Source organism: Adiantum capillus-veneris, chromosome 15 (genome assembly GCF_014529385.1).
Source record: "Adiantum capillus-veneris isolate H3 chromosome 15, ASM1452938v2, whole genome shotgun sequence".
Classification (NCBI taxonomy): domain Eukaryota; kingdom Viridiplantae; phylum Streptophyta; class Polypodiopsida; order Polypodiales; family Pteridaceae; genus Adiantum; species Adiantum capillus-veneris.
The window spans coordinates 129,469,874-129,494,989 of NC_140945.1; the positions used below are offsets into that span (position 1 = coordinate 129,469,874).

General features: G+C 41.8%; 1 protein-coding gene across 9 annotated transcripts in view; it reads left to right on the forward strand.

Annotated features, from left to right (window-relative positions):
- Window positions 1-7,794: 7,794 nt before the first annotated feature.
- Window positions 7,795-25,116, forward strand: part of LOC147441485 (putative pectinesterase 53) — a 100,958-nt gene continuing 83,636 nt past the window's right edge. For 2 of the 9 annotated variants that reach the window (XM_086483113.1, XM_086483116.1), the window contains exon 1: window positions 7,795-8,739. In XM_086483113.1, the coding sequence (XP_086339239.1) occupies window positions 8,144-8,739 (596 nt within the window). In that variant the 5' untranslated portion in view covers window positions 7,795-8,143. The remainder of the gene's footprint in view (window positions 8,740-25,116) is intronic. The other 7 variants (XM_086483117.1, XM_086483115.1, XM_086483120.1 and 4 more) reach the window with 6 other exon arrangements.

Below are 25,116 nucleotides of genomic sequence, written 5' to 3' on the forward strand. Positions count from 1 at the left end.
TACTTCAAAAAACGCAAACGGACTTCGGTTAGGTTATGTTATAGGTGAGGTTTAATTTGGTTATAGGTTAGGTTAGATTAGGTTATAGGTTAGGTTAGGTTATAACTTTCAAAAGCGCAATTGGACTTCAAAAACGCACACAGACTTCAAACACGCACACAGACTTCAAAAACACTAATATATAGTCATTGACCCTGTGGTCCTCATCTCCGTGCACCTCTAGACCAAGGTGTGCACGGATCGGGCATGGCTAGAGAATGTGAGGTTGTTAGAGCTAGCGACAAATAGTTGAAAAAATGCAAACGGACTTCGGAATTGTCTTGTGTACTTCAAAATGTAAATTGATAAACGAAGTAAAATAACGCAATCACACTTCAAAAGAGCACACAAATTTAAAAAACCTTAATATATAGTCATTGACCAATAAAGAAGAGATCATTACCCTGTGGTCCTAATCTCTGTGCACCTCTAGACCGAGGTGTGCGGGGATCGGGTTTGGCTAGAGAATGTGAGGGTTGTCATGTATTGTTATGTAGTTAGTAGTGTGTAGTTATAACAACTAGAGTGTTTTGATTATTTGTTGAATCATTGGTAGATAAAGTATGGATGATAGGATGGCGTTTCCTTGTACGCATTGCAAGCATCAGATCTTTCAAAAACAAAAAATATGTGACCAGCACATACACAATCACGGTCTCTTTTCGATAGAGCAACTACAAGACCTGCATTATCGATATCGTGGTCCGGAGACAATAGATCAAACTTCGCAAGTAGATATTGCTCCAACTTCATCCCAGAGAAGATAATTTTTAAATGAACAGCCATCGACTAATTCCTCCCAACCAATACTTGATGTGGCATTTCAAGAAGTAGAGATGAACAGATGTTAGACGCGTTCTTTGACATGGATCCCATCATTGAAAACATAGAAGACGATATCATTCAAGGCAATATTGCCAACCAACCTCAACCATCCTGTCCATCTCGATGGCATGATAGCAACGATAAAGAGGGCGATATAATGCAAACTCTTGCATGCATGCCACTTTACAATGGTGCAAAAATCTCAGTTCTCCGTATCGCTTTGGCAATGCTTAATTTGTAGTCTGTCTACGGGTGGTTTGACACCTCCGTCACTGAGATTTTCAGGTAAATACATTGTATCCTAAGCATGATCAAGTGCAAGCTACAATTCAATAATGTGATCAAGGAATTGACGTGTTTATGTAACGACAGGTTGCTCAACGAGCAAATCTTGCCAGAAGGGAATCACATGCCCCATACCCGTCTAGCCGCTAAAAAGTTTCTTACTAACTTGGGCTTGGATTATCACAAAATACATGCATGTCCTAATGATTATATACTTTTTTGCAATGAGTATGCAAATTTGGAACAATGTCCCAATTGTGAATCAAACAGGGTATAGAGAGAACACACAAGCAAAATTTATCCCTGCAAAGGTCCTTCGACACTTTCCTATCATTCCAAGAATAAAGAGAATGTTCAGGTGCAAGTCTATAGCCACTTTGATGACATTGCACTCAAATACTAGATCGACAGATGATGTGATGCGGGTACCTGCTGACTCTCGTACATGGAAGCACATAGAGGAAAGTTGGTCTACATTTAAGAATGAGCCTCGATATATTATCTTTGGTCTGGCAATGGCTCGGAAATGGATGGAGTAAACCCATTCGGATTACGGAGTTCGTCATGGAGCACGTGGCCTATTTGTCTGGTTAATTATAATCTTCCACCATGGCTAGCTATCAAGAAGGGCCATCTGTTGTTGTCACAAATCGTCCCAAGAAAGTACACAACAAAGAATGTGGACGTCTATCTAGCACCACTTATAGAAGAGCTCCAAATCTTGTGGACAGAAATTGATGTGGTTGATATGTCCCAACCAATCGGACGACGGAATTTACATGTGCAAGGCATTCACATGTGGACCATGCATGATTGGTCAAGCTTCGATGAATGTTCAGGTAAGTGCCTTTGAAACCCTCGCACATGTCATGTTATTCCTGGCTATGCCAATGCTTTTATATTTTAAATTTGTGCTTTTTCAGGCTTGAGTTACTCGAGAAATCATGCATGTCCAAAATGTGGTCCTCGACTTGGCTTCTGCCGTTCTGAGCATTTGAGCAAGACAGTTTACGAGGAGCATGGTATATTTTTTCTTGAAGGACATGAGCTACATGGACCAAACATATGCAAACATGACATGCATACACTGAAAGCGAGAGATTGGAAAAACATGTGGCTGGAGAGGAGAGATTTCATGCCACTTGGAATGAAAAGACTTTCTATTTTCTATGAACTCTCGTACTAGAGTGACCTGTTCATTAATCATCTGCTCGACCCAATGCACATCTTCAAGAATATGGGGGACATCATATGGAAAACCATCATTGGAAAAAGGGAGAGCAAGGCCCAAAGAGATGACCTACAGGCTGTGGACAGATGCGTGGGATACATTCGTACTTCCACAGCATTGTGAACAAGTTGTGTTCACACTAGATCCACTATGGAGAGAAAATGATGAAAATGATTTGTCTAAACCGTGTTGGCTCTATGTTGTTCAAGTTGCTCCACGGAGCAAGCAACTGTGTGAAGGATTGGACGTTGAGGTCGAAGAGGTGACTCGTGAACAAAGTGCAGGGCTGACGGATGATATAAATTTGGATTTTGAGCTGGAGGTCAGTGGTGAGCATATGCTTGAACCTAGAGATGAAGTGTCATGCGGAGAGCGAAGAAGAAGTAGGGTTTGATAACAAAGATGCAGAAGTACAGATTGAGATAGACATCTTTGGGTGCATCAGATCTCATAGAAGATGAGAGATTAACTAATGATTTTTGCTAGGAACTATTTTGTAAAACTCTTTTTATTAGTCTACAATACACTTTAGATTCATTCATTTGTGTTGGCGATTTGTTTATTTGTTATTTGTATTGATTAAGCGTTCCTTCTCTGTAAACTAACATATTTTGTGGGTGTTATTTGTGTATCTATAGCCATGGCCGATGATGATGAGCCATACTCTCCTAGTTTTAGTTTCCTGTCACTCCGACTGGCATGTCACCCAAGCAGATGGGTCTCTTTTTGACACAGTTCACACTAGAGCAGGTCACGATGACACCGAACCTTTGGGCAACAGGTTCCTCTAGACCTATTATGACCAACCCTATGCCTAGGACTCGTGTGGTCCCTACACTAACCGGCCCCACACCTCAGTGGAGTGTGACCCCTACGCCTAGGACTAGTGTGCCCCCTACACCGACGGGTGGTTCATCCTCAAGACGAGGTAGGCGTCATTTTGTGATGGGTGGCTAGGTATGGTGGATGAAGTCGGTGAGGGTTCATGGCGAGGAGAAGAGCGTGCTAGAGAGAGAGAGAGAGAGAGAGAGAGAGAGAGAGAGAGAGAGAGAGAGAGAGAGAGAGAGAGAGAGAGAGAGAGAGAGGGTTCATGGCGAGGAGAAGAGCGTGCTAGAGAGAGAGAGAGAGAGAGAGAGAGAGAGAGAGAGAGAGAGAGAGAGAGAGAGAGAGAGAGACTCGATAGCTTGTAGAAAAAATAACTATACGCTACATTTGGATTGATGATCTTACATATATAAAGTAAATGGCTTTACGTGATATTAGCCATTCTTTTTTTCATGCAAACTCCAAAATAACTTGAGCTATGTCTCCATGCTATAAGGGACTGTGCCCACCATGGGTATGGACAATCGAACGGGGCTTGCAAACCCAACATTTTGGAGGTGGTGGTTGCTATGGTAGATGTTCTACCAATACGTCCACACCACCGAGACAGCATCCCCTACTCTCTTCAGTAGATAGTTCACCAATTGGCACACCACGTACACCTTGGGGATCACACGAGCATGATCCTAGCAAGGTGTACAAGAGCAGGGATGGGGCAGTTGTGGTGGATAGGGTTGGAAAGAGCATGTGACAGAGGATTCAACAGCTCTGTACAGTTGGTCACTGTGTGATGGATATTTAGGATAATCTCGACGATGAAAGAAAGAGTTACATCGTCGAGGCCATTCACAGAGAGTACAGGCCGACCGAGGGGTATGATCCAATCTCAAATGGCTAGATTTTGGGCGTGGCAAAGGCCATAGTGTCACACCGTCGGTCAAAGGCGAGAGATAGGTACAATGCCGGCAGTCCAAAGCCGGCATGGTTGGACGCAGAGGAGTGAGCGGGAATTGCACGAGAGATATAAGACAATCCAGACAGATTTCAGCAGTAGAGAGATGCAACGAGAGCACGTTTGGAGTCTGATCGAGCATCACGTCTTGGGAGTGGAGGCTACGACACACTTCAATATGAGTTTGTAAGTATTATACGTATGCTTTCCATTTTTGAAAATATATATGAAGTTTGAAGATTTATCTCATGATCAAACCATAATCTTGTAGGAAGTTACCATGAAGCGCCTTTCGACACGCCGAGAGGAGAAGTACGGGTACAAGCATGGACTTGTGGCCCTTTTGACCCAACTGCAGGAGGAGGGAGAGGATATCAATTTGGAGGCATTACCATGAGGGTCTCCTTGATACAGTCTTACTCAGTCATCTTCATACAATCTTCTTTGTACAGTCTTTTTTGTAGGTGTGCTCTTCTTGATATAGTCTTACTCAGTGATTGTTTGCATGTACAGTTTTGTAGTGCTTATGCTTATGGTTTTGCATTTCGTTTGCGATTATGATTTGTTTCGCAATTATGGTATGGCACAAAGGTTATGGTTATGGTATTGCACAGAGGTGTTGGTCATGGTTTGGCAATCAAGTTATGGTTATGGTTTTGCAATGATGGTATGGCAATCATGGTATGGTTAGGGTTTGGCAATCAAGTTATGGTTATGGTTTTCAGTGATGGTGTGGCAATTATCTGATGGTTATGGTTTGGCAATCAGATTATGGTTATGGTTATGGTTTTGCAATGATAATATGGTTGTTATGGTTATGGTATGACAAGCAAGTTATGGTAATGGTTATGGTATGGAAAGTGGGTTATGTTTATGGTTTTATAGTTTTCGAATCATGTTTTAATTATGGCTATAAAATCTTTATGCCGTTGGGCCTATGGTTTGGGAGTTGACGTTATGGTTATGCTTTTGAGAACTTGTCATGATTAAGCTTTTGATTTTGTGGTTTTGTTCTTTTTACAGTTTTGCTAATCTTTATACACTCGCTCTTTAGTGTCAACTTGTAGGTGGAGTGTGGTTGCTTGTGCACTCTTCCTTTGGGTAGAGAGGGTTGTTTTCTATTGCTGCATTACATGCAACATCAATTCCCAGCCCTCTCTACCCAAAAAATATTTGTAGGTTTGGTCGTCAGAACAGAGTTCGGTATACGCTTCATTAAAGGCCTCGGAATAACCGTCGGTATTAGAAAAATTTCCGACGCTAATAACTATGTGTATTCCGATGCTAATAACTGTGTGTATTTCGACGATAATAACTGCATGTATTTGGCGGTTTTTATCGGTGCATATATCGACGCTACGATACCAGCGCTTATTACGATGCTTATTCCAACACGTTTTACTTTTAAAAGAAGCTTTGTCTCGTCGGTATCTGCACTGATTTTTGCACGATGTGTTATAGTGGCACCTCAAGCGAAGTCCTAGCTTACCTAAGGTCAAAGGATTTTTACACTAGCTATTGGAGGTCTTCAATGAAGCTAACCCTAAGGTCTGTATGCTCCATTGGTTAGCCTTGCTCTTTGATAGACCATCTCACATTTGGGCCCCTTTACCATTGGCCCCGTGTTGAGATAGATCTATAAGCACATGTCTATATCTTAACCCTTGGTCCCATTTATTCTTCCACATCAAATGGTTAGTTTAATATGAGAAAATCATTTGGATTGGTTAGATATTAGATTTTATGACACGATCACTAGGCCAGTGGAGCAAGGAGGTATCGAGGTTCTTAACCTGCTACTCATGCAGAAGGCCAATGTGCCAAATTTGTGGTATCAATTGCAAAGCAAGACCAGGCATGGACGATTATGACAAAGGATATGATGGTCAAGGCTAAGCTATTCTCCTAAGGGGGCAGTGGAAAGGGATAGAAGTTCATGACAAATTACTCGCCATGAGATGGTCCAACTTGAGACTAGGTGGTACAACAGGCGAGCTAGTGCACAAGTGTACAAAGCAGTTGAGGCTCTAGAGTGGGGAGAGTTCACCATATATTTCCAAAACTTCATAGCACACTAGTCCCTTAGGCTCTCCAAAGTAGGAGGAGTACTCTTGAACTCCTTTTGGAGAGAAATAGCCAAAGGGGGATTAACAAAGGTCTTTAATGGTTGGCCCATTTTTGGGATGACAACATTAAGAGCTAGAAAGAAGTAGACTAGCTAACTACCTAGTTTCACCTAAATGCCACTGAAAGGCTGCTGATCAGTGAATAAGAAAATTGAAGGGCTAGAAAAGTGTGTAATGTCTATCTGTGAGTCCAACCTCAAAAGCCTAGTGATGGCCCAAGCACATACATTTTTGTAATCCACAAACCAAGAGTATATACCACATGTTCATGTTCAAGACTGATTGGTTCTCCCCCTTGAACAAACAGTGGGGTTTGCAATGGTCAGAAGCAAGATGGGTGAAGGTAATGAATAACATTTGGAATCCACAATGGCTCTCATCGATGAGGATATTCTTGTGGAAGGTGTTGTGGGGGGCTCTGTCGACAGGCGTGAAGATTGTAGCCGGAGGTATTGGCTCAGGTAGGTGCCCGATGATTAGTGGCCAAGTAGGAAAGCTTTGTAAACGGGTTCAATGGACCTAGAAAATAGGGTTCTACAAGAAAGACTTGTTTTTTGGAGGGATAGTGATGAAAAGTCAAGCATTGTTAATTTGTGTACAAATTGTTAGGTTCTGCTACCTTCAACATGTTTGGAAGGCCAAGAACTATGGGGTGTTCAAAAACGACTGCACTATAGCTAGCTTTACGGAGATCATATAAGAAATCAGGAAAATGATTTTTGACCTTGGAGAAAGGAGGAACTCGGACGAGTAGAATCGGACCATTCTCTCTGCCTTGATGGATAAATATAGTATGTGAGCTAGAAATGAGGGGCTTTTATTGGACAATTTTTTTAGAAATTAACAAAATTACATGTATAGAAGGGAGTTTTTATTGCATTTTGAAATAAGTTTTATAGAATTTTTATATAAAAAGAGTTATTTTATTACCTTAGAGCATGTAATTACAGGGTATTTTTAATACCTTTTGAACGCACGTGATATAGGTCTTTCCTTATAATCCGAGTGAGCATGTTGGCCACTATGTTGTTTACACACCCTTTCATGCCTTTTACCAAGCTGCCTACACATATACAGACACAATAGGTGACTGATGTATAAACTAGAAGTGTAGAGGCACCCCAACTCGTGTGTACACTCTCTAAGCTGTGTGCAAAGCTGGAAGGACATGGGGTGGAAAGGGGACAACGCAAAGCTAACTTAATGCCTAGCCCAAAGAGGAGAGGGAATAGGACTAGTCTGCAAGTAGTCAAGGGGTGTTGGCCTCATGGTTAAGGTGAGGGGCTTTAAGCGCACCCACTATGGTTCAACCTTTGAAACATGTGGGTGTGGGTGAGTGGACGCAATCTCATAAAACTATTTAAAGCCAAGCTTCAAACTAAAAAAAAAGGGACTAGTCCCAAAGGAAGAGGGTGAAAAGTAGGTCACACAAATATATGAGGAGTGAAAAGTAAGGGATGAAGGTGTGAAAGGTATCATGCTAAAAATGGGGGTGTGAAACATTTACTGTGGTGAAGTGTGTGTGCATGTTGGGATAGTCTAGAAAAAGTGGCAAGAAAACCAAAAGGGCAGCAAAAGGTGGTCCTAGCTCACGAGGGTACCGTGGCATGGTGCCAAAGAGACAGCTGAGCGTGAGGCCGGACATCCCCGTGAGGTTTTAGCAGTTTCCCTGCCATCATTCCCTATCTGCGCCATTAAAGCTGTGTTTTGATCTGCATGTTATTGTGTCTTTACCGTATTCTATCCCCAAGACCGCTTTAAGGGGATGGAGGCACCTTCTCTACTGCAACTCTAGCATCCCATTAGAATGCACAATAGTCACCTTTGCTGTCTTCTATAATTTAGCAGAACCTTTTTACGATGCCCAAGACCTGTATACGGCTACTCCACCACAGAACTATCCTCTCACAACAAATGTCATTGCTCCGTTTCACAGTTATTCTTGTTATTTCAAGCATTCATCAGGAAATTCTGGGTGTCGAGGCAGCGACTGATCTAGGAAGATATGGTAGCAGTGGCATGCTTATGCGGCCGAGGCAGCCGCCGTCTCGGCGCACCACTAGGATAGACGGTGCTTCTCCAGTGGTGCCGGAGAGGCGGCCTGCGGTGAGCCCCGCAACACCGGCACCATTGGAGAGGTCCCAAAGGCGGGCTGCGGTGGCGGCACCGCCGACAAGGCACACAGTCGCCGCCGCTCCAGGTGGGTCATCCGTGGAGGAAGGATTCATGGAATGGGTGAGCTACATTGGCTCGCTACAGCATTCCACGTATGCGGTGGCGCAGAACCAGCTGACGGATCACACGTACCTGGTGGTGGACCCACGACGAGCAGCTGCTGCCTCCTCTGGCGCAGCCAACGCCAGTACCCGCTTCAGAAGCATCCAGGCCGCCATTGATGCAGTGCCGGACAACAACGTCGTTCGCACCAAAATCCTCATCGCTCCCGGCACTTACACGTGAGTTTCCTCGTTTTCTATGAGAGAGAGAGAGAGAGGGAGCGAGGGCGGACGCGATTTTTTTTTTCCCCCTAAAACTTAGGGCAAACCAGAAATTTTAATGGTAAATTGACTAAATTTGAGGTTTTTTACACGAAATTACAGTAAATTTTTTGAAATTTTGTAAGGGTTTTCACCTTCAAATTCTAAACTTAAAAGTAAATCTCCAAATTTGTAGGTGAGATTACACTAAAACTAGGTTTATTTTTTGGAGGGAGAGAGAGAGAGAGAGAGAGAGAGAGAGAGATGACTTTGATTAGATGTGGACACTCCGCAATTACAGAAAAATAACTAGCGTGCCATGATTACTTAATGGGAAATAGTTGAATTCGACTCTAATTATTAAATAGTGTGCAAGTATTAAGCACTACAACACGCTCTAAGAATCCTTGCGTCCACATCTCATTGTCGATTTGCTTAGCGTTTGGCAATAGCATCCATTGAAATACAATACGTACTCTTAAAAATGCCCTCACATAGCAAAATAGATCTACATGAGCTTGCTAAACTATCACTAAACATGTTATGCTCCAATGTAAAGTAATAGTACTGAACTTTATAGTGTAGGTTTATCCCAAGTGTTTGGATATAGTTCATTCAATGTCCAAACCTCGCGAGATTAGAGAAAACTATCAGTTATAAGATTTAATAGTAATAAAAATTTACAAAAATGATATTGGAATCGAAAGATCATGATCAATGCATTACGTGCTTGTATGTTGTGCCCATTAAAAGTTTGAAAAACCATACTTGCATATGACGGGGAGGTGGCATTGTGAGGTGTTGGAGAGTCACGGCATGCTTCTCCTCCCATGTTGGTCACAGTTTATTTTTTGCATTTACAATACATTAGAATCCATTACCTTAAAGTTTAGTATACTTGCTGCTACAATAACCCTTAAATAAAAATTTCATTATGTATTTTCTTTCCTTTGTCGATGGTTCCAATTGCAGATACACTTACTATTTTGTGGTATCTTTGCTAACATCTGATAGAAACTACTACCTTAAGCCTTTAGTTCTTGCCTTCCTTGTGCTGCCCGTGTCTCCTGTTTTTTGTTGGCCCTTTATTGCCTTGCCATCATGTCGACCGCCCCGTTCACTCAAGCAATCCATCTTTCCCACCTACACACCATATCATTTTGAGATTTTCTAAAAGCTACATTTATTTTGTGCAAGATAGGGCTTTCATTGCTCTTCCCCATCTACAAAGTCAGGGCAACAACAAGAGTGTTCTCCTTGAATCTCCTCACCTTAGATATCACCCTACACAATATTAGTATCCAAAAACAACTTGAAGAATTCATGGACTTTCTTCACTCATACCACCTCCTCACTCACTCTTGCTTTCATCTGTAGTGCTTTATTGATCCTCTTGGATACCTCTTCCAATATAGATGAGTAGTATCTCATTTGGATGCCATTTTGTACTCATGTTCATGTGTTCTTCCCATCCCTCTATAGAGAGACTTTCATTGGTTGTTGGTGTTGTGGGTGCATTTCTTGAACCTCCGAAATTCTATCATGTACTTGCCCTCATGTGAGGACGTGACTTCTTCCTCTATCGAGTTAGTCTCAAGAGCTATGGGCCAAAATGGATGTGGATCGACGTTGTGTTCCACTATGTAGAAATGAATATCATGTATGTACATCACCACATCCTTTGTTATTGGACACCATTAGGATGCTTGTGGTAGCCCTCGAAACTTGGTGTTGAACACCTCTCGAGCACCCAGGTATGATTTTTCCACACCTTCTTTTTTGAATTTTTGTGTCACTACATGATACTTTGTTCCCAATGAGCGTGCATTGTATCGCCCAAAAATCCTCATTCACTCTTTGCTCCATCACATACTACTCCTTTTTTGTCCTCTTATTGGGAATCCTCAACATTGTTTAAATTGTGTTTTGCTTTCTCTTGTGACATGCTGACTCTGGATCCCCTATCAAAGGAACTTGTGCTTGATACATGGGAGATCTTGCAATGGTTGTGTTCACCATCCTAACTATGTTTTTTGGTTGTACGAGCTTTGAGGGTCTCTAAACTAAGGTCGGACCCAAGGTGCTTTCCTAATAAGTAAGATATGGCCTTTGTTCTCTATATAATTGCATTTGCTATGACCATTGTGCCATTGTGCATGTGTCATAAAGAGAGATCTTCCTCCAAAACCCTTCAACTACCAACCAACTACGGTGTCTTGACTCTGACAAGTTTGTGCGAGGGGTTCCCATTCCTTCTTCTCCTCCCTCAATTTTGGGCATGCCTGTTGTGCAACGAGTGTCGTATTAATGATGCCTCAATGGCCATTGCTTCTTTTGATGGTAGTGTTCTCCACTTCTCACACATTGTCTTATGCTCTTGTCGAGCATGTCACTCAACATACTTAGAGTGAAACTGCAAACTATGTCTCCAATGCCACTCAAACGAGCATTCCCGTCTTAGGAAGGACACTCATATATATGTAGATATATCACGTGGGCTCAATAGAGGTGCTTATTAGAAATCTACATAATAAGGGGCTTCTGAACAAATCCTTAAACACATGTGATATAGAGGGTTTACATATAGTGACCCCCCTTGAGGTTTCCTTCTATGCAAAACATCGGATCCATTTCAGTCGCCAATTGATCCAAACTTCAGCCTTCATATCTCATTCACCGGGCATCCAACTGACGAGCGGTGAATTCTTTCTAGCTCCATGTAGCTCTATGTAGCGTCAAACTAGGACGGAATTGGCCCCCCATGAATCTTCAAACCCTCGTATCTTGGCATCTGGGACTCTAATTTTCGATCGGAAAAGACCGACAGGCTTCATAAATCAAGCACCAGGCATCTATTTGTTGAAATTGCCTCGAACAACCTGGAACCACTTGTCGTGTCCATCTCGGAAATGAAACCACTTCTAGTTTTAAATTTCCATATCTTGCACTTCGTGGCTCCGTTTGACAAAACCAACCTTGTGAACCTCCTTCACCTACCATCCCATCAGGCCCTTCTTAGAACCCTTTTGGCCTAGAAAATCACATAAAGCATACATCTCAGCTACCACTTGTGTAGCATATTGCCATGCATCTGTAAACATACACACCCCTCCATGTGCCCTCTGCTAGGGTCGACACACTTTGGCTGCACCATCTTTGCGCAACCCCCTTGTTGAACATTCATGTTCAATAAAAAACTGCTTTATTCTTCTACCAACTGCAAAAACTAGCAAACACTATTAGCAAACCAAAAACCACTACCATATGTACAAGGCCCTACTCTTGCCTACTGCTGCCAACAATCAAGTGGGTTGCCCCACCCCCTACATCACATAGTCTCCGCATGGATCAAAAACCTGGCAATGATTCCCTCCATTATCCATCTGTTTCTCTACAAAAGTGCTTCACCTAGGTACGTAACCATCCATGTACACAAAATGCCCATAGCACTTTAGCACCTCTCCGAGCATTAACCTGTCTCATCAACATACCTAGCTCTGCAAGTATATCATCTGCTGACCCTCCCTCCCAACCATGTAAAGTAGAAATCCTTTCAAGGGAATCCTGTATCTGGCATATAACGTATTGCACTGCTGCACTTACAAGCATATACCTCAACCATGCATTGTATAACTCTTTAGATACTCTGGACACACTATGAGAATCTCCTCCATCTACCCTAGAGCACATATACTGCATCAGACTCTCCACCATCTTTGAACCCGTACACTCCTCTTTTTGCAAGCAATGTCTTTGAATTCAACCTCATCAAGCCCTTCTTCTAGCATCAATTCTTCATCATTGATTGGTCCTTCAAGATCAACCAACTCCAGTTTCCTATCCGCTTCGACTGCCTGCACTTCAATCTCCTCTTCTACCACTGCATCATGCTCTGCCAAAGTGGAGAGAAACTCGCCCCACATTGCATCATCTTGGTCCTCATCCATAGGCAATGCCAACTCATTCCTTTTGGAAAAATCCTGCACCATTTCTACCTGCATACCCTCATCGGTGGGCAAAGACTACTCCACTTGATCCTCATCAACCATTCCAGCTTGCATTGCTCCCTGCTCTTCATACATATCCACCGTATCTCCATGCACATGCAAAAGATCAAACTCTTCATACCTGGACTAGGTTGACTCTATTTCCTAGCTTGTATTCGTGTCTATAGAGCTGCACTCACTTGTTTCAACCTATCTTTAGTCTCAAGCTCAAGAATCTCGTATCATTATTCAAAGGAGACTGAACAACCATACCTCGATTTGGCAGTACTTCTCTTTTTGGATCTCCAACTAACACTTCTTGCAAAATTGGAGCTACACTACTTGGCATCCTTGGCATGGGAACCACTCCATCTCTTTGCAGCCACAAAACCCTTGGTTCTCCTTGCACCGGTACATTTGTTTGGCGCAGTATCTTCGGCTTGATTTTCACTGCTTCAATTGTCCTATGCACCACAACATTTGACAACCCCTACTTGGTTTCCGCTTCTTCAATATCTTCTTGGTCTGGTCTCTTAACAATTACATCACCTTGACGTACGTCACAGGCCCATCTGTCTCCACTTTATCCCTAACCTCCTCATGCAGGCAATCAAAAAACTTGCTCAACTTTAGAAAATCAACACTTTGGGTAGTAGCTACCTCCCTCAGCTATCTCCAAAGGGCTTCAAGCTCCCATATGAATGCCTGAAAATCTCCGTCCAGCCTTTGCTTTAGATCATCCAGATTTCTCTTCACCTCATAGGGGGAAAAACAATGTAATCCAGCATCAAGATGTTTGTGTTGATTTCATTGAACCTCCCACACAACTATGAACGTATGTTTGCTTATCTAGGCATAGATAAAACTTGTTAAATTGCAATCCAATGTTCCAAAAAATAGTAAATTAATGTCCATGTGCATTCTATAAAGGAGGTGAAAACTTGCATCCTTATATATGATGAAATGAAGGATCCCTTAACACACCCATCTTTAGTTTTGTATAGTAATCATTCACAACATGACATGTAGAGAACGTGCATAAATAAACTATAGAGAAAGTCATTTTGGTAGTATGTATCACATTCAAGATTAGATACATTGATTCATAGGGGAGACATGCATGGTTGAATGATCACATTTAGAAAGAGAGTAGACACAAGTAACTTCTATTAAAATGATATGAAATGGTCCTCTTATAAAGAGATGAAGTAGAATCACAACTTACTCACTTAATGAATCCACTACCAATTACTCAAGGGATTAATTGGTGGAGTTGGTAGATACACTTTTAGGAAATACCAAGTTGTGGACTGCATGTGGGCATCACTCCTTGATTTTTGGATACATGTGAAGGATATTGTATGATGACCATACAACTATGCCTCACGAGAATAATCATTAGAGGAGATACACACTACTAGGATATAAGTCAAAGGTTATCCCTACAACTTCTCCCCTAAGATTTGGTGTATGTTCTAAACCTAGTACCTCCCCTTGGTCTAATGGGTGTTTATTAGGAATAGTAATGGTCAACTTGTGACTACTGGGATTTTTTCACTGCTAATTGTCCCCATAAGTCTAAAAAGGTTAGAAGACCCAAAGATACAAGACAATATGACTTGAGTAACCCTCTATGGAGGCAATCATGAAGGTTTTACTAAACGTATGGTTGTGGTTGCGATGTGGTTGGCCCTTTGTTGACACCCTTCTCATTGTGCTAGATGAGTCCATGGTTTTCAATTGTCTATATACATAAGTCTTATTACATGGTCCTTCACTTGGGTCCATTTGGGCATCATGTTGAACTCCTTAGATTTAGGTGTTTGAAAGATTATAATGAATATCTCTAAAATGTACGCAATAAGACCATAAGTTGCATAAAAGATGTTCTTATACCCTCAACACTCACTCACACGGGCAGGGTGGGATCGATGATGTGATGAATGAGGGCCATACATCATGCTGGTTGAGATTACAAACTATAACCTTTTGCACCTAGGGTGTCATCCATGTGTTGAGTGTGTAGGATTTATCTCATGGCATCAACGTCTCTTTGTGAACCCTAACTTATATCTTGTTAGAGCCTTCATGTGTAGCACGTCTTTTTCATATGTAGTACTTATATAGTCATGTGACTACCATATGTATTTGATATGTTTTAGATGACTCGAACTGAGGTTTACATCATCATGCCAAAGGAGTCCCATAGCTTCATAGGGGCTCATTTTAAAGCTTTCTTGTGGCCTCACATGCTTGTACTACCTACACCCTGGAGATCTACTTAAGCGAACTTCTTCTAGCCACTTTCTTTAGTTGATTAATAATGCATTTCTTGTTTGTTATTGGGTTATCTCTTATGCCATTAAATTTATCATGAATGTTTCTCTAAATTATCCTCCTTTGCCCAACAATTGGTATCAAAGACACAAGAGGATATAAATTAAAAATCCCTTGAGTTAAATTTGTTTAAGCAATAATTACATCATCGAATTGTTTGTGCTATTGATCAAGTATGATTCTATTCTTGAGTATTAGTCCCATGGGCCACTACTCATATCTTGATTAATCAAGCTTTGATTGGTAGAGAATTGGTTTAGAGAGAGAGAGAGAGAGAGAGAGAGAGAGAGAGAGAGAGAGAGAGAGAGAGTGTATGCGTATTAGAATAACTTGGCCTTGTTGTGTCTCTAATCCTATTAGAAAAAATCTGAACCCACAAAGGTCCTTGTAAGGATCCCTAATTTTAAGGGATTAAGGTTAAAAATGTGTGTGATTTAAGAGACAAGGCCATTGAATGAGGGTATTCTCAAAGGCTTTCTTTTAGACTATCACTCGGCTGTCATAGGCTTGTTGTAGGCTAAAATAGAGGCTAGGGAGGGAGGATAAGTACATTCTCTCTCTACCCAAAAGAGTGGTGGCCCTTATGACAATAACTACCCTCCCCACTTTCTTTTGCCATATCATCAAGGGCGTCCATAACCCCATCCCAAAAAGTAACTTCAATAAAATAAAATCAAATAGATCTAATTCTTACTCTGAACTTCTCCCCAACCTATATGTATACCCAAAATCAATTTTGTCTCTCAAAATCTCACTGCTAGACCTGCAAAATGTCAAGCTTCTCACCTTATTTATTTCTCACTCCCCTCTCTTTCATTCCTCTCCCTCTCTCTTCTCTCTCCTACTTTTCAACACACACTCTTCCTCCTTCCCTCTCCTTGTTGTAGGTCCACTCCATAAATTTGTTGCAGCTCTCCCCCCATAGATCTCCAATACATGGCTATCCTCTCCACTTCGTAGCTCTGCTCTACAGCTCTCCATTCCACAGATCTTCACTCCATAGCTCTCCCCTCCAATTTGTAGCTCTTCTACAGCTCTCCATCCCATAGCTTTCCACTCCATAGCTCACCTCTCCAGTCTGTGGCTCTCGCTGCAACTCTCCATCCCAATGCTCTCTTGCTTGAGGCCAAATTTATTCCCCTTGCCATGGAGCTCAATGACATTACAAACCTCCCATACATAGCAAGATCTTCGAGTAATTCAGAAACAGTGTCTCTACATGTTTGACTGCTAAAGGACTTTGCACCCTCCAAGCATCATTACTTGCAAACTGCACAACAACTACGTGGTGCAAGTCACACCAATGTGGACCTTTGGGTGCATGGTTGCTTCTACCCTAATGATCAAGCCATCAATGTGTATCCAACATTCCATAGCCTTGCTTCATTCTTACAGTATGTACGTAGAGGGGAGCAAGGTCTTCTTGGACACTGCAAGCGATTGTCGACTATTGCACCCGATAGCGCACAATGGTCTTTGCATCAATGCCAACTTCTTGTTGGGGTATAAAGCCCAATGTGGTCGCCCAGGTAAGTGGGCGGGTCGCCAGGTATGTACACATATTCTTTTGTAAAAACCTAATAAGAACTCACTATGCTCTGTACATTACAATAGAGCGAGTTCACCATATCGTCGTGCTCTTCTTCTCGCACTCTCTCTTGCGTCGCACTTCCGCTCGTACTCCTTCAACTGGTATCAGAGCTCAGATTGAGGCTCGGGGCAGCACTACAGGAGGCTAGAGTCACCAGCTCAGATTGGAGTGAAATTCGACAGGCAAAGACACGGCCCCAAATCCAGTGGGATCGACCGTAGGGCTTGGTGTTCTCAGAATTTCATTCTGAGGTCATCTCGGCCACCGTTCGACTTCGACAAAGTTCTGCGCAAGCCATTTTCGACTACGTGGTCTCGGCAGGTGCAGATCTGACTCTGCAAATTTGGGGTTTCGGCTTACGATTGCAGGTGCTGAGGATATCGACACTCCCAGAGTGCTGATTTGTGGCTGTCTACACATCGAAGGACGGCTCACAGTTCTTGGAGGCGTGTCACATACGACACGGGCGCATCTACACACAGACTGTAGGCGGCATCCACTAGTTCATTAGGTAGCTTGTGTTTGCTGCTTGATATTCCAGATTTCATCCTGACATTGCAGGTACTTCCACATGGGATGTATTGTCAGAGATGATGTATGTCTGTTGAGGGTTTGCTGGCTGTGAGTCACGCAGCAAACAACCGCTGCAGCGGTTACAACATATAGTGGGAAATTTGTGGATGTATGACTTTGTGGGAAGTCTATGTACTGTCAGATTTATTGCAGCCATTGTTGAGGGTCGAGTGAGGTTTTATTGAGCTGGGGGATTCTCGAATGTTGAGATCCTTTCGGTGATACAGGTCTTGGAGCGATCCCTCGAGCACCCTTAGATAGGCAGCTAGGATGTATTGACTGTGAGTTAGATAGTTGGGATTGCATCTTTGCTTTACTGTCGTTGAGGCATTGTCGCAGTCTATGCTTACAGGACAGTGACAGGACAGTGAGAGACAGTACAGGTGCAGGACAGGTTTACCCACAGCTTACAGTGTTAGAGAGACAGTGTTTTTTTGAGCTGTTTTTGGTCTGTTTTTTGAGTACACCAGAGCCATTTTACAAAGGAGACTCTGCCGAAATTTATGCAGAATCTGAAGCTTTCTTGGTTCATTTGACAGGTTGATATTGGTTCAGAGGTCAGTTTACAGGGGAAACTCTGCCGAATTTTTCCCAGGAAAGTAAACCACTGTGAAGCGTAGCTATGGCTGGATCACAGGACACTACTCTTTACAATATCAAGAAGCTGGATGGAACCAATTTCCCATTGTGGAAGAAGCAGATTTGGCACGTGTTGGTACAAAAGAAGCAGATAAAACCTATAAAGCTCAAGGGGATAAAACCAGAAGATATGGATAATGATGAATGGAGCGAAATGGATGAATTGGCACTTTCTACCATTATGCTGACTTTGGCAGAAAGCGTTTACTTGAATGTAGCAGACGAGATGTTGGCTTATCAAGCATGGATAAAGCTGAGTGATCTTTATGAGAAGCAGAGTGCAGCTTCACAGGTATACTGGCTTAATAAGCTTGTTGACTTGAAGATGAAAGAAGGGACCCCTATGTCCAATCATCTGAATGAATTCAACACCATCTACAGTCAGTTGTCAGCTCAAGGTGTCAAGTTTGATGAACCTGTTAGAGCTATGTTCCTGTTGATCACATTGTCGGAAAGTTGGGACACTTTTCGCACAGCTTTGATTAATTCTGCACCTCTAGATGGTTTGAACATAGCAGGTGTAGAAGGAAGTCTGCTTACTGAAGAAACAAATAGAAAGACAATGGACAAAGGCAAAGGAACAGCCTCAGTTTTCAGGGGAAGGACCAAAGAAAAGTACAAAGGTGGAAAGAGGAATCAGTCTCGTAGCAAGTCCCGCAGTGCTAAAGGCAAGAGTGACATAGAATGCTACCATTGTGGCAAGAAGGGTCACATGAAAAGAGACTGCAGAGAATGGAAAGCAGAAAAGGAAAAGAGAAAGCTGAAGACCATGGTGAGAAGAACAAGTCCTCAGTGAAGATTCAAGAAATAAATGTGACAAACACTGTTGCAGAGGATGACAGTCTAGTGTCAGGAGACATCTACTTCTTGAAGAATAAAATGGACTCAGCTCTTCTTACAGCATCTGATGGAAATGCACTGAGTGACTGGATTATAGACTCAGGGGCATCACTTCATGTGTCTCCAAACAAGGAGTGGTTTACCTCTTATGTGACCACTAAAGATCGTGTTCGGCTAGGCAATGGACAGACATGTGAGATCTTAGGTGTTGGAGATGTTCAATTGAAGTTTCAGAATGGATCTTCTTTCACGCTGAAGAATGTGAGACATGTTCCCGCAATTACAAAGAGCTTGATCAACACAGCTTTACTCCATGTGCTACGTCACCACTTTTGGACAAAACATGTGGAAGATATCCAAGGGTTCGATGACAGTAGCACATGGAGTAAAGCTGGAGGACTTTACATGATTTATGTATCAAATGTCTCTAAAAATGTAATCAATGTAACCGAGCAGCCGAACGTTTCTGTGGCATAGCCGGTTAGGACATATGTCCAAGAAGGGAATGGAAATCTTGTCTCATTCTGGTTATTTGCCTGGCTTTTCATTTAATGATTTTGAATTCTGTGAACATTTTCTGTATGGTAAGCAAACACAACAGCCACATAAGCATAGAAACAGTAGAAGAGATACACAGTTGGCACTTGTTCATAGTGATTTGTGTGGACCTATGCCTAACCTATCTCTAGGGGGAGCTTCTTACTTTATGACATTTATAGATGATTACTCGAGGAAAGTATGGGTTTACTTTCTCACGCACAAGGATGAAGCGTTTCGTGTCTTCAAAACGTTTGTGACACTTGTGGAGAATCACAGTGGCAAGAAGCTTAAATGCTTATGCACTGACAATGGTGGAGAGTATGTTTCAAAGGCCTTTCAGGACTTTTGTGAGTCAAAAGGTATAAAACGTGAACTTACTGCTCCTTACAATCCTCCTCAAAATGGTGTTGCTCAGAGGATGAATAGGACCATACAAGAGAAGGTCAGAAGTATGTTGTCTAATGCACAGCTGCCAAATGGGTTTTGGGCTAAAGTTGTATCAACAGCTGTTCATCTTATAAATAGATCTCCTAGCAAGGTTTTGCAGAAGGATTCAGTGCCAGAGATGGTATGGTCAAGCAAAATGCCCTCATACAAGCATCTCAGAGTCTTTGGCTGTGAGGCATATACTCACGTTCCAAAGGAATTTAGGAACAAACTTTAGCCAAAGAGTAGAAAGTGCATCTTTCTAGGCTATGGTAATTCTGGTGAGATGGGGTACAGACTTTGGGATCCCGAATCCAGAAAGTTATCCGCAGCAATGATGTTCACTTTAATGAATCCAAATATCATTCTAAACTAGAGAGGGTTGAGGAGATTAGAAGAGTTGTCTTCCAAGAAGATGGACCTGCACGTGCAAGACAAAATGTCAGGGCTCAAGAGGAGCAAGGACAGGATAGATTGGAACCACAGGTTGTGGCTGAGCCTGAGCCACCTATTGTGCGTAGATCTGGACGTGTCACGCGACCTCCTGATAGGTTTGTTCCATCTATGAACTATGTCATGTTGACTGATTGCAATGAGCCTTCATATTACAAGGAAGCAGTGCAAATGAAGGACTCCGGGAATTGGCAATTGGTCATGCAGTCAGAGATGATAGCTCTGCATAAAAACCATACATGGAAGCTAGTTAAATTACCACAGGGCAAAAAGGATCTACCTTGTAAATGGGTTTACAGGTATAATACATGTATAAGATCACCGCTCATGATAGTCAGCCAAAGTACAAAGCAAGGCTTGTTGCCAAGGGCTTTAAGCAAGAACAAGGTATTGACTTTGATGAAGTCTTATCTCCAGTGGTCAAGATGACTACATTGAGATGCTTTCTTGCATTGTTTGCCATATTAGATTTGGTGTTGCACCAAATGGATGTCAAGATAGCATTCTTGCATGGTGATTTAGATGTGGAAATTTACATGCAGCAGCCAGAAGGGTTTGTTGAGAAAGGTAAGGAAGATTTGGTATGCCATTTGTTAAAGAGTCTTTATGGCTTAAAACAATCACCGAGGGCATGGTACCATAAGTTCCACAAGTTTATGCTTTCTCAAGGATACAAACGTAGTGAGTTCGATCACTCTCTATATACAAAGAAGGCTAAGGATGGCAGTTGGCTGATCCTTATTTTGTATGTGGATGACATGTTGATTGCTGGCAAGCACTTGGAAGAAATTTCAGCTTTGAAGTCAAAGATGGAAAAATCGTTTGACATGAAAGATATGGGTGAGGCAAGTCATATACTTGGTATGCGCATTGAGAGAGATAGATCAAGGAAGTTGATTTGGTTATCTCAAACAGAGTATATTGAAAAGGTTTTGCAACGTTTCAATATGGAGAAGGGAAAGGCATTGAGTGTTCCATTGCCACCATATGTGAAACTTAGCAAACAAGATTGTCCTGTGTCTGAAAAAGAACGAGCTGAAATGGATAAGATTCCATATGCGTCTGCACTGGGTAGTTAATGTATGCAATGATTGCTACTCACCCAGACATTGCATTTGCAGTGGGAGTAGTAAGTCGATACATGTCAAACCCAGGCAAGAAACATTGGGAGGCAGTGAAAGGAATATTGAGATACCTGAAAGCTACAAAGAGTATGCGTATATGCTATGGGAGTCAGGAGCTAAGTGTAAAGGGTTTTAGAAACTCAGATTATGCAGGTGACTTAGACAACCGAAGGTCTACGTCAGGGTATGTATTTACATTGGCTGGTGGAGCAGTATCATGGCGTTCTAGATTACAAGATTGTGTTACTCAGTCTACTACAGAGGCTGAATATGTTGCAGCATCAGAAGCATGCAAAGAATCAATTTGGCTTAATCGACTAGTAACGGATTTGGGAATCAAAGAAGAGATGCCTGTGTTATCTTGTGATAGTCAAAGTGCTATACAATTGGCTCGCAATCCAGTTTATCACTCAAAGACAAAACATGTGGATGTGAAGTATCATTTCATCAGGGAAATGCTCGAGGATAAGCAACTTCAGCTTGTCAAAGTTCACACCACAGAAAATCCTGATGATCTACTTACAAAAGGACTTCCCTCAGAGAGCTTTGCGCATTTTCGCAAGCAATTAGGTGTAGGGTAGTACATCACTTCTCTACATCTCTTGTATATTAGCTTGTATAGTAGCTTCTCTCACACTTAAAGTACCACATTGGACTTTAAGTGGGAGGTTGTTGGGGTATAAAGCCCAATGTGGTCGCCCAGGTAAGTGGGCGGGCCACCAGGTATGTACACATATTCTTTTGTAAAAACCTAATAAGAACCCACTATGCTCTGTACATTACAACAAAGCGAGTTCACCATATCGTCGTGCTCTTCTTCTCACACACTCTCTCGCGTTGCACTTCCGCTCGTACTCCTTCACTTCTTTCCCATACCACTAGTGGATTGCGCAAAAGGACCGTTCATGTAGAGGAGGAAGTGGAAACTCTTAAGCTACAGGTGGAAGAGAAAGATACTAACATTGCAAAGCTTGAAGATAAGATTTTGCATCTTAAAAAGACGCCCTTAGGTGCAAGGGAATGTAAGAGGATCTTCGCATCCATAGATACTTTAGCCCCCAAAGGCGGTGCTAAAAAAAGAAGGATTACAACAGCAAGGTGCATTTTGCTATGGTCCAATATGTGCTTTAATTTTGTCTCTATGGTAATGTTTTTGTCCCTTCTTGTAGGAATTTTATCCAGTGGTGGTCACAACCAAGAGGATTGCATCCATTTGTTGAGTTTGTGCCTCAAGAAATTGGATGTCATTCCTCTTCTACAAGCACCAAATGAAGAACATTTAGCCATTGTTGTTACAAATAAGGTGATGCAAAAGTTATCAAATCTTGTGAGTGATGATGATGTACAGAAGGATTGTGTTGAAGTGGGAATTAGTCATAAGGGCTACATTGCCTTATATGGTCTCCTTAAGGATTCTTTAAGAGAAAGAGGAATTAATGAGACCGGTTTTCCTATACCACTTAGGGTCAATCTTCCTAAGAAGGATTTGAACAAGGATGTGTACTTTCAAATAGGGGGCTATTTGCACAAAGAGGAGATAATGCCTTCATCTATCTTTACCAAGCGGTCAAAAGGGGTAAGAAAATGTACCAATGCAAGCGTAGGTGCAGATAGAGTGGACAAGGGATTTCCTTACTCAATGTCAAATGATATTTTTGTTGATTTGAGAAAGCTTGTAGTAGCAATGGTACATTTTTATGGTGTACCACCTAATGGTGAGGCTACAGTAATGCATAGTCTTTTTTTTCAAATTATGGTATTTCATATGTTATTTTGAAAAGTTTGTAGTTTTTTCATTGTTTGATTGTTTATGTAATTGTTCATGTAGACGTTTAGCTCTATGTGTTTGAATAGTTCTCTACTTTCGTGTGGCTTTTTCCTTCAAAAGATTATTTTCTCGTCCTTTTAGCGGTTCTTTTCCACCGTGTGAACACACCCTTATATGACCGCCCTATATAAAGAGGGTGTCATAAAAACCTAATATCTACTTTTCCAAATGATTTTCTCATATTAAACTGATCATTTAATATGGGGAGATACCAAGGGGAGCAAAGGCTAGATATTTGGAAAGAGTTCCAAACCTGTCTCAACAAGGGATCCAAAGAAGGGGAAATAGGGATCCAGATGGGGATGGTCTGCTAAAGAGAAAAGTGCACCAGTGGAGTTTAAAAGACCCTTAGGTTTAACTCCATTAAAGACTTCCAAAGGCTAAAGTTCCAAATTTTTACTCTAAAAGTTCTAGGCCATGGGAACTGCTCTTAGTGACTAAAGTGCTGAATGCTAAAGTCAACAAAGTGGCTACACAGAAGAGCGAGCAAGCTGGGAAAGAGACATCACACTCTCTCTCACACACACACATCAATTTACCTTTACACCTAAAAGCAAATAGGACACATTTCAAGCATGCAGGAAAACCCCCAATTCTTGTTGAATCCTATTGGATGGACATAGAGATGGACCAATGAGGACTCAGCTAGTGTAAACTAAATTTCTTATTTCAGAAATGCTCGATAAAAGAACCAATGAGAATTAATCTCCCAACAAGACTATTAGACAGTCAAAAGTTCCAATGAGAAATAAGCAGCCCACAAATTTGCTTAATTCCTATTGGCCAGAAGACTAAAAGGTCCAATAAGAATTTAGATAATTATATTAATTATCTAAGATTTTACAAAAAGGGAAAAAGGGACGACACTTGTCACAAGGCTCTTGACTTGGCATCTCAAATGCTATTGTCTAAGCTTTTCAAGGGCCAATAGGGAGCCAACATGAGTAAAAAGCTTTCTCAAATTCTATTGGCTAAGCTTTTCAAGGGCCAATAGGATGCCAATTACAAGAGTAAATTGGAAAAGGGGTCGCCCAAGAAGAGAGAGAAGCCTCAATTTTGCCTAAGACATTTACACACACACACACACACTCACACAACTCATGTGTAGAGCAAGAAAGTGATCTCCTTCTCCAAGCTTTAATGGAAAGCTCATCTTCTTCTCCAAGTTTTGAGAATGGAGGCTACACCAACAACTCTTGGATATGGAATGCAAATCCAACCAACAAGAGCCAAGCTTCAATGCCATGCTTCTCTCCTCTATTATCTAATTACTAAGCTAAGCTAAGCTACAAGAGTAAATAAGAGAGGAAATACTCCTTTCTCGTAAGAATACTCCTTCTTCCTCTAGATCTACTCTCATACCCCACTAGCTCTCACCATCTTCAAAGGTGTGTGAGGTCTTGGGCCTGCGACCGTGAGGGAATTGATGTTATGTGCTATCACGTGTAAGTTTGGTGCATGAAGCTTCCATCTTCATTGCATCAACGAGTTTTTACCAAGGAACACAAAGAATTGTATTGTACAAAGTCTCTCTTAATGGGAGAAGCTATAATACAAATGCCTAATGGAGGGGGGACCGGTCCATGTAAATCCGGCCCTCAATAGTTGTCAATTGTTCTATTTCTCTTCCTCTTTCAAGTATTGTTATGCCAAACTAATTAGGTGTTATGCTAATGTTGTTATCTCCAACCAAGCACTCTTCTATGCTCATTAGAAACTTGCTCTTAATGAAATGCTCACTATGTTAAGTTATTTTCCGCTATTTAGACCATTAAATGTTACATTGGTATCAGAGCTATCGGTTTCTCTTTTCTTGATCAAGAAGAGAGGTCCTTAAGCTTGCTACAAATGGTTGGTATTATTAAGTGCATGAGGGTAAGTAGAATAGGGATTTATTATCCTTGAGGTGCGCCTGCTTCGTGCAGTTAACGGGGTATCACCGTCGAGAGCTATGGTCTTAATAATGGAGTCCCAAGGGGATTGCCTACGGCTTAACCATTGTTGAGCTATTAGAAGCTT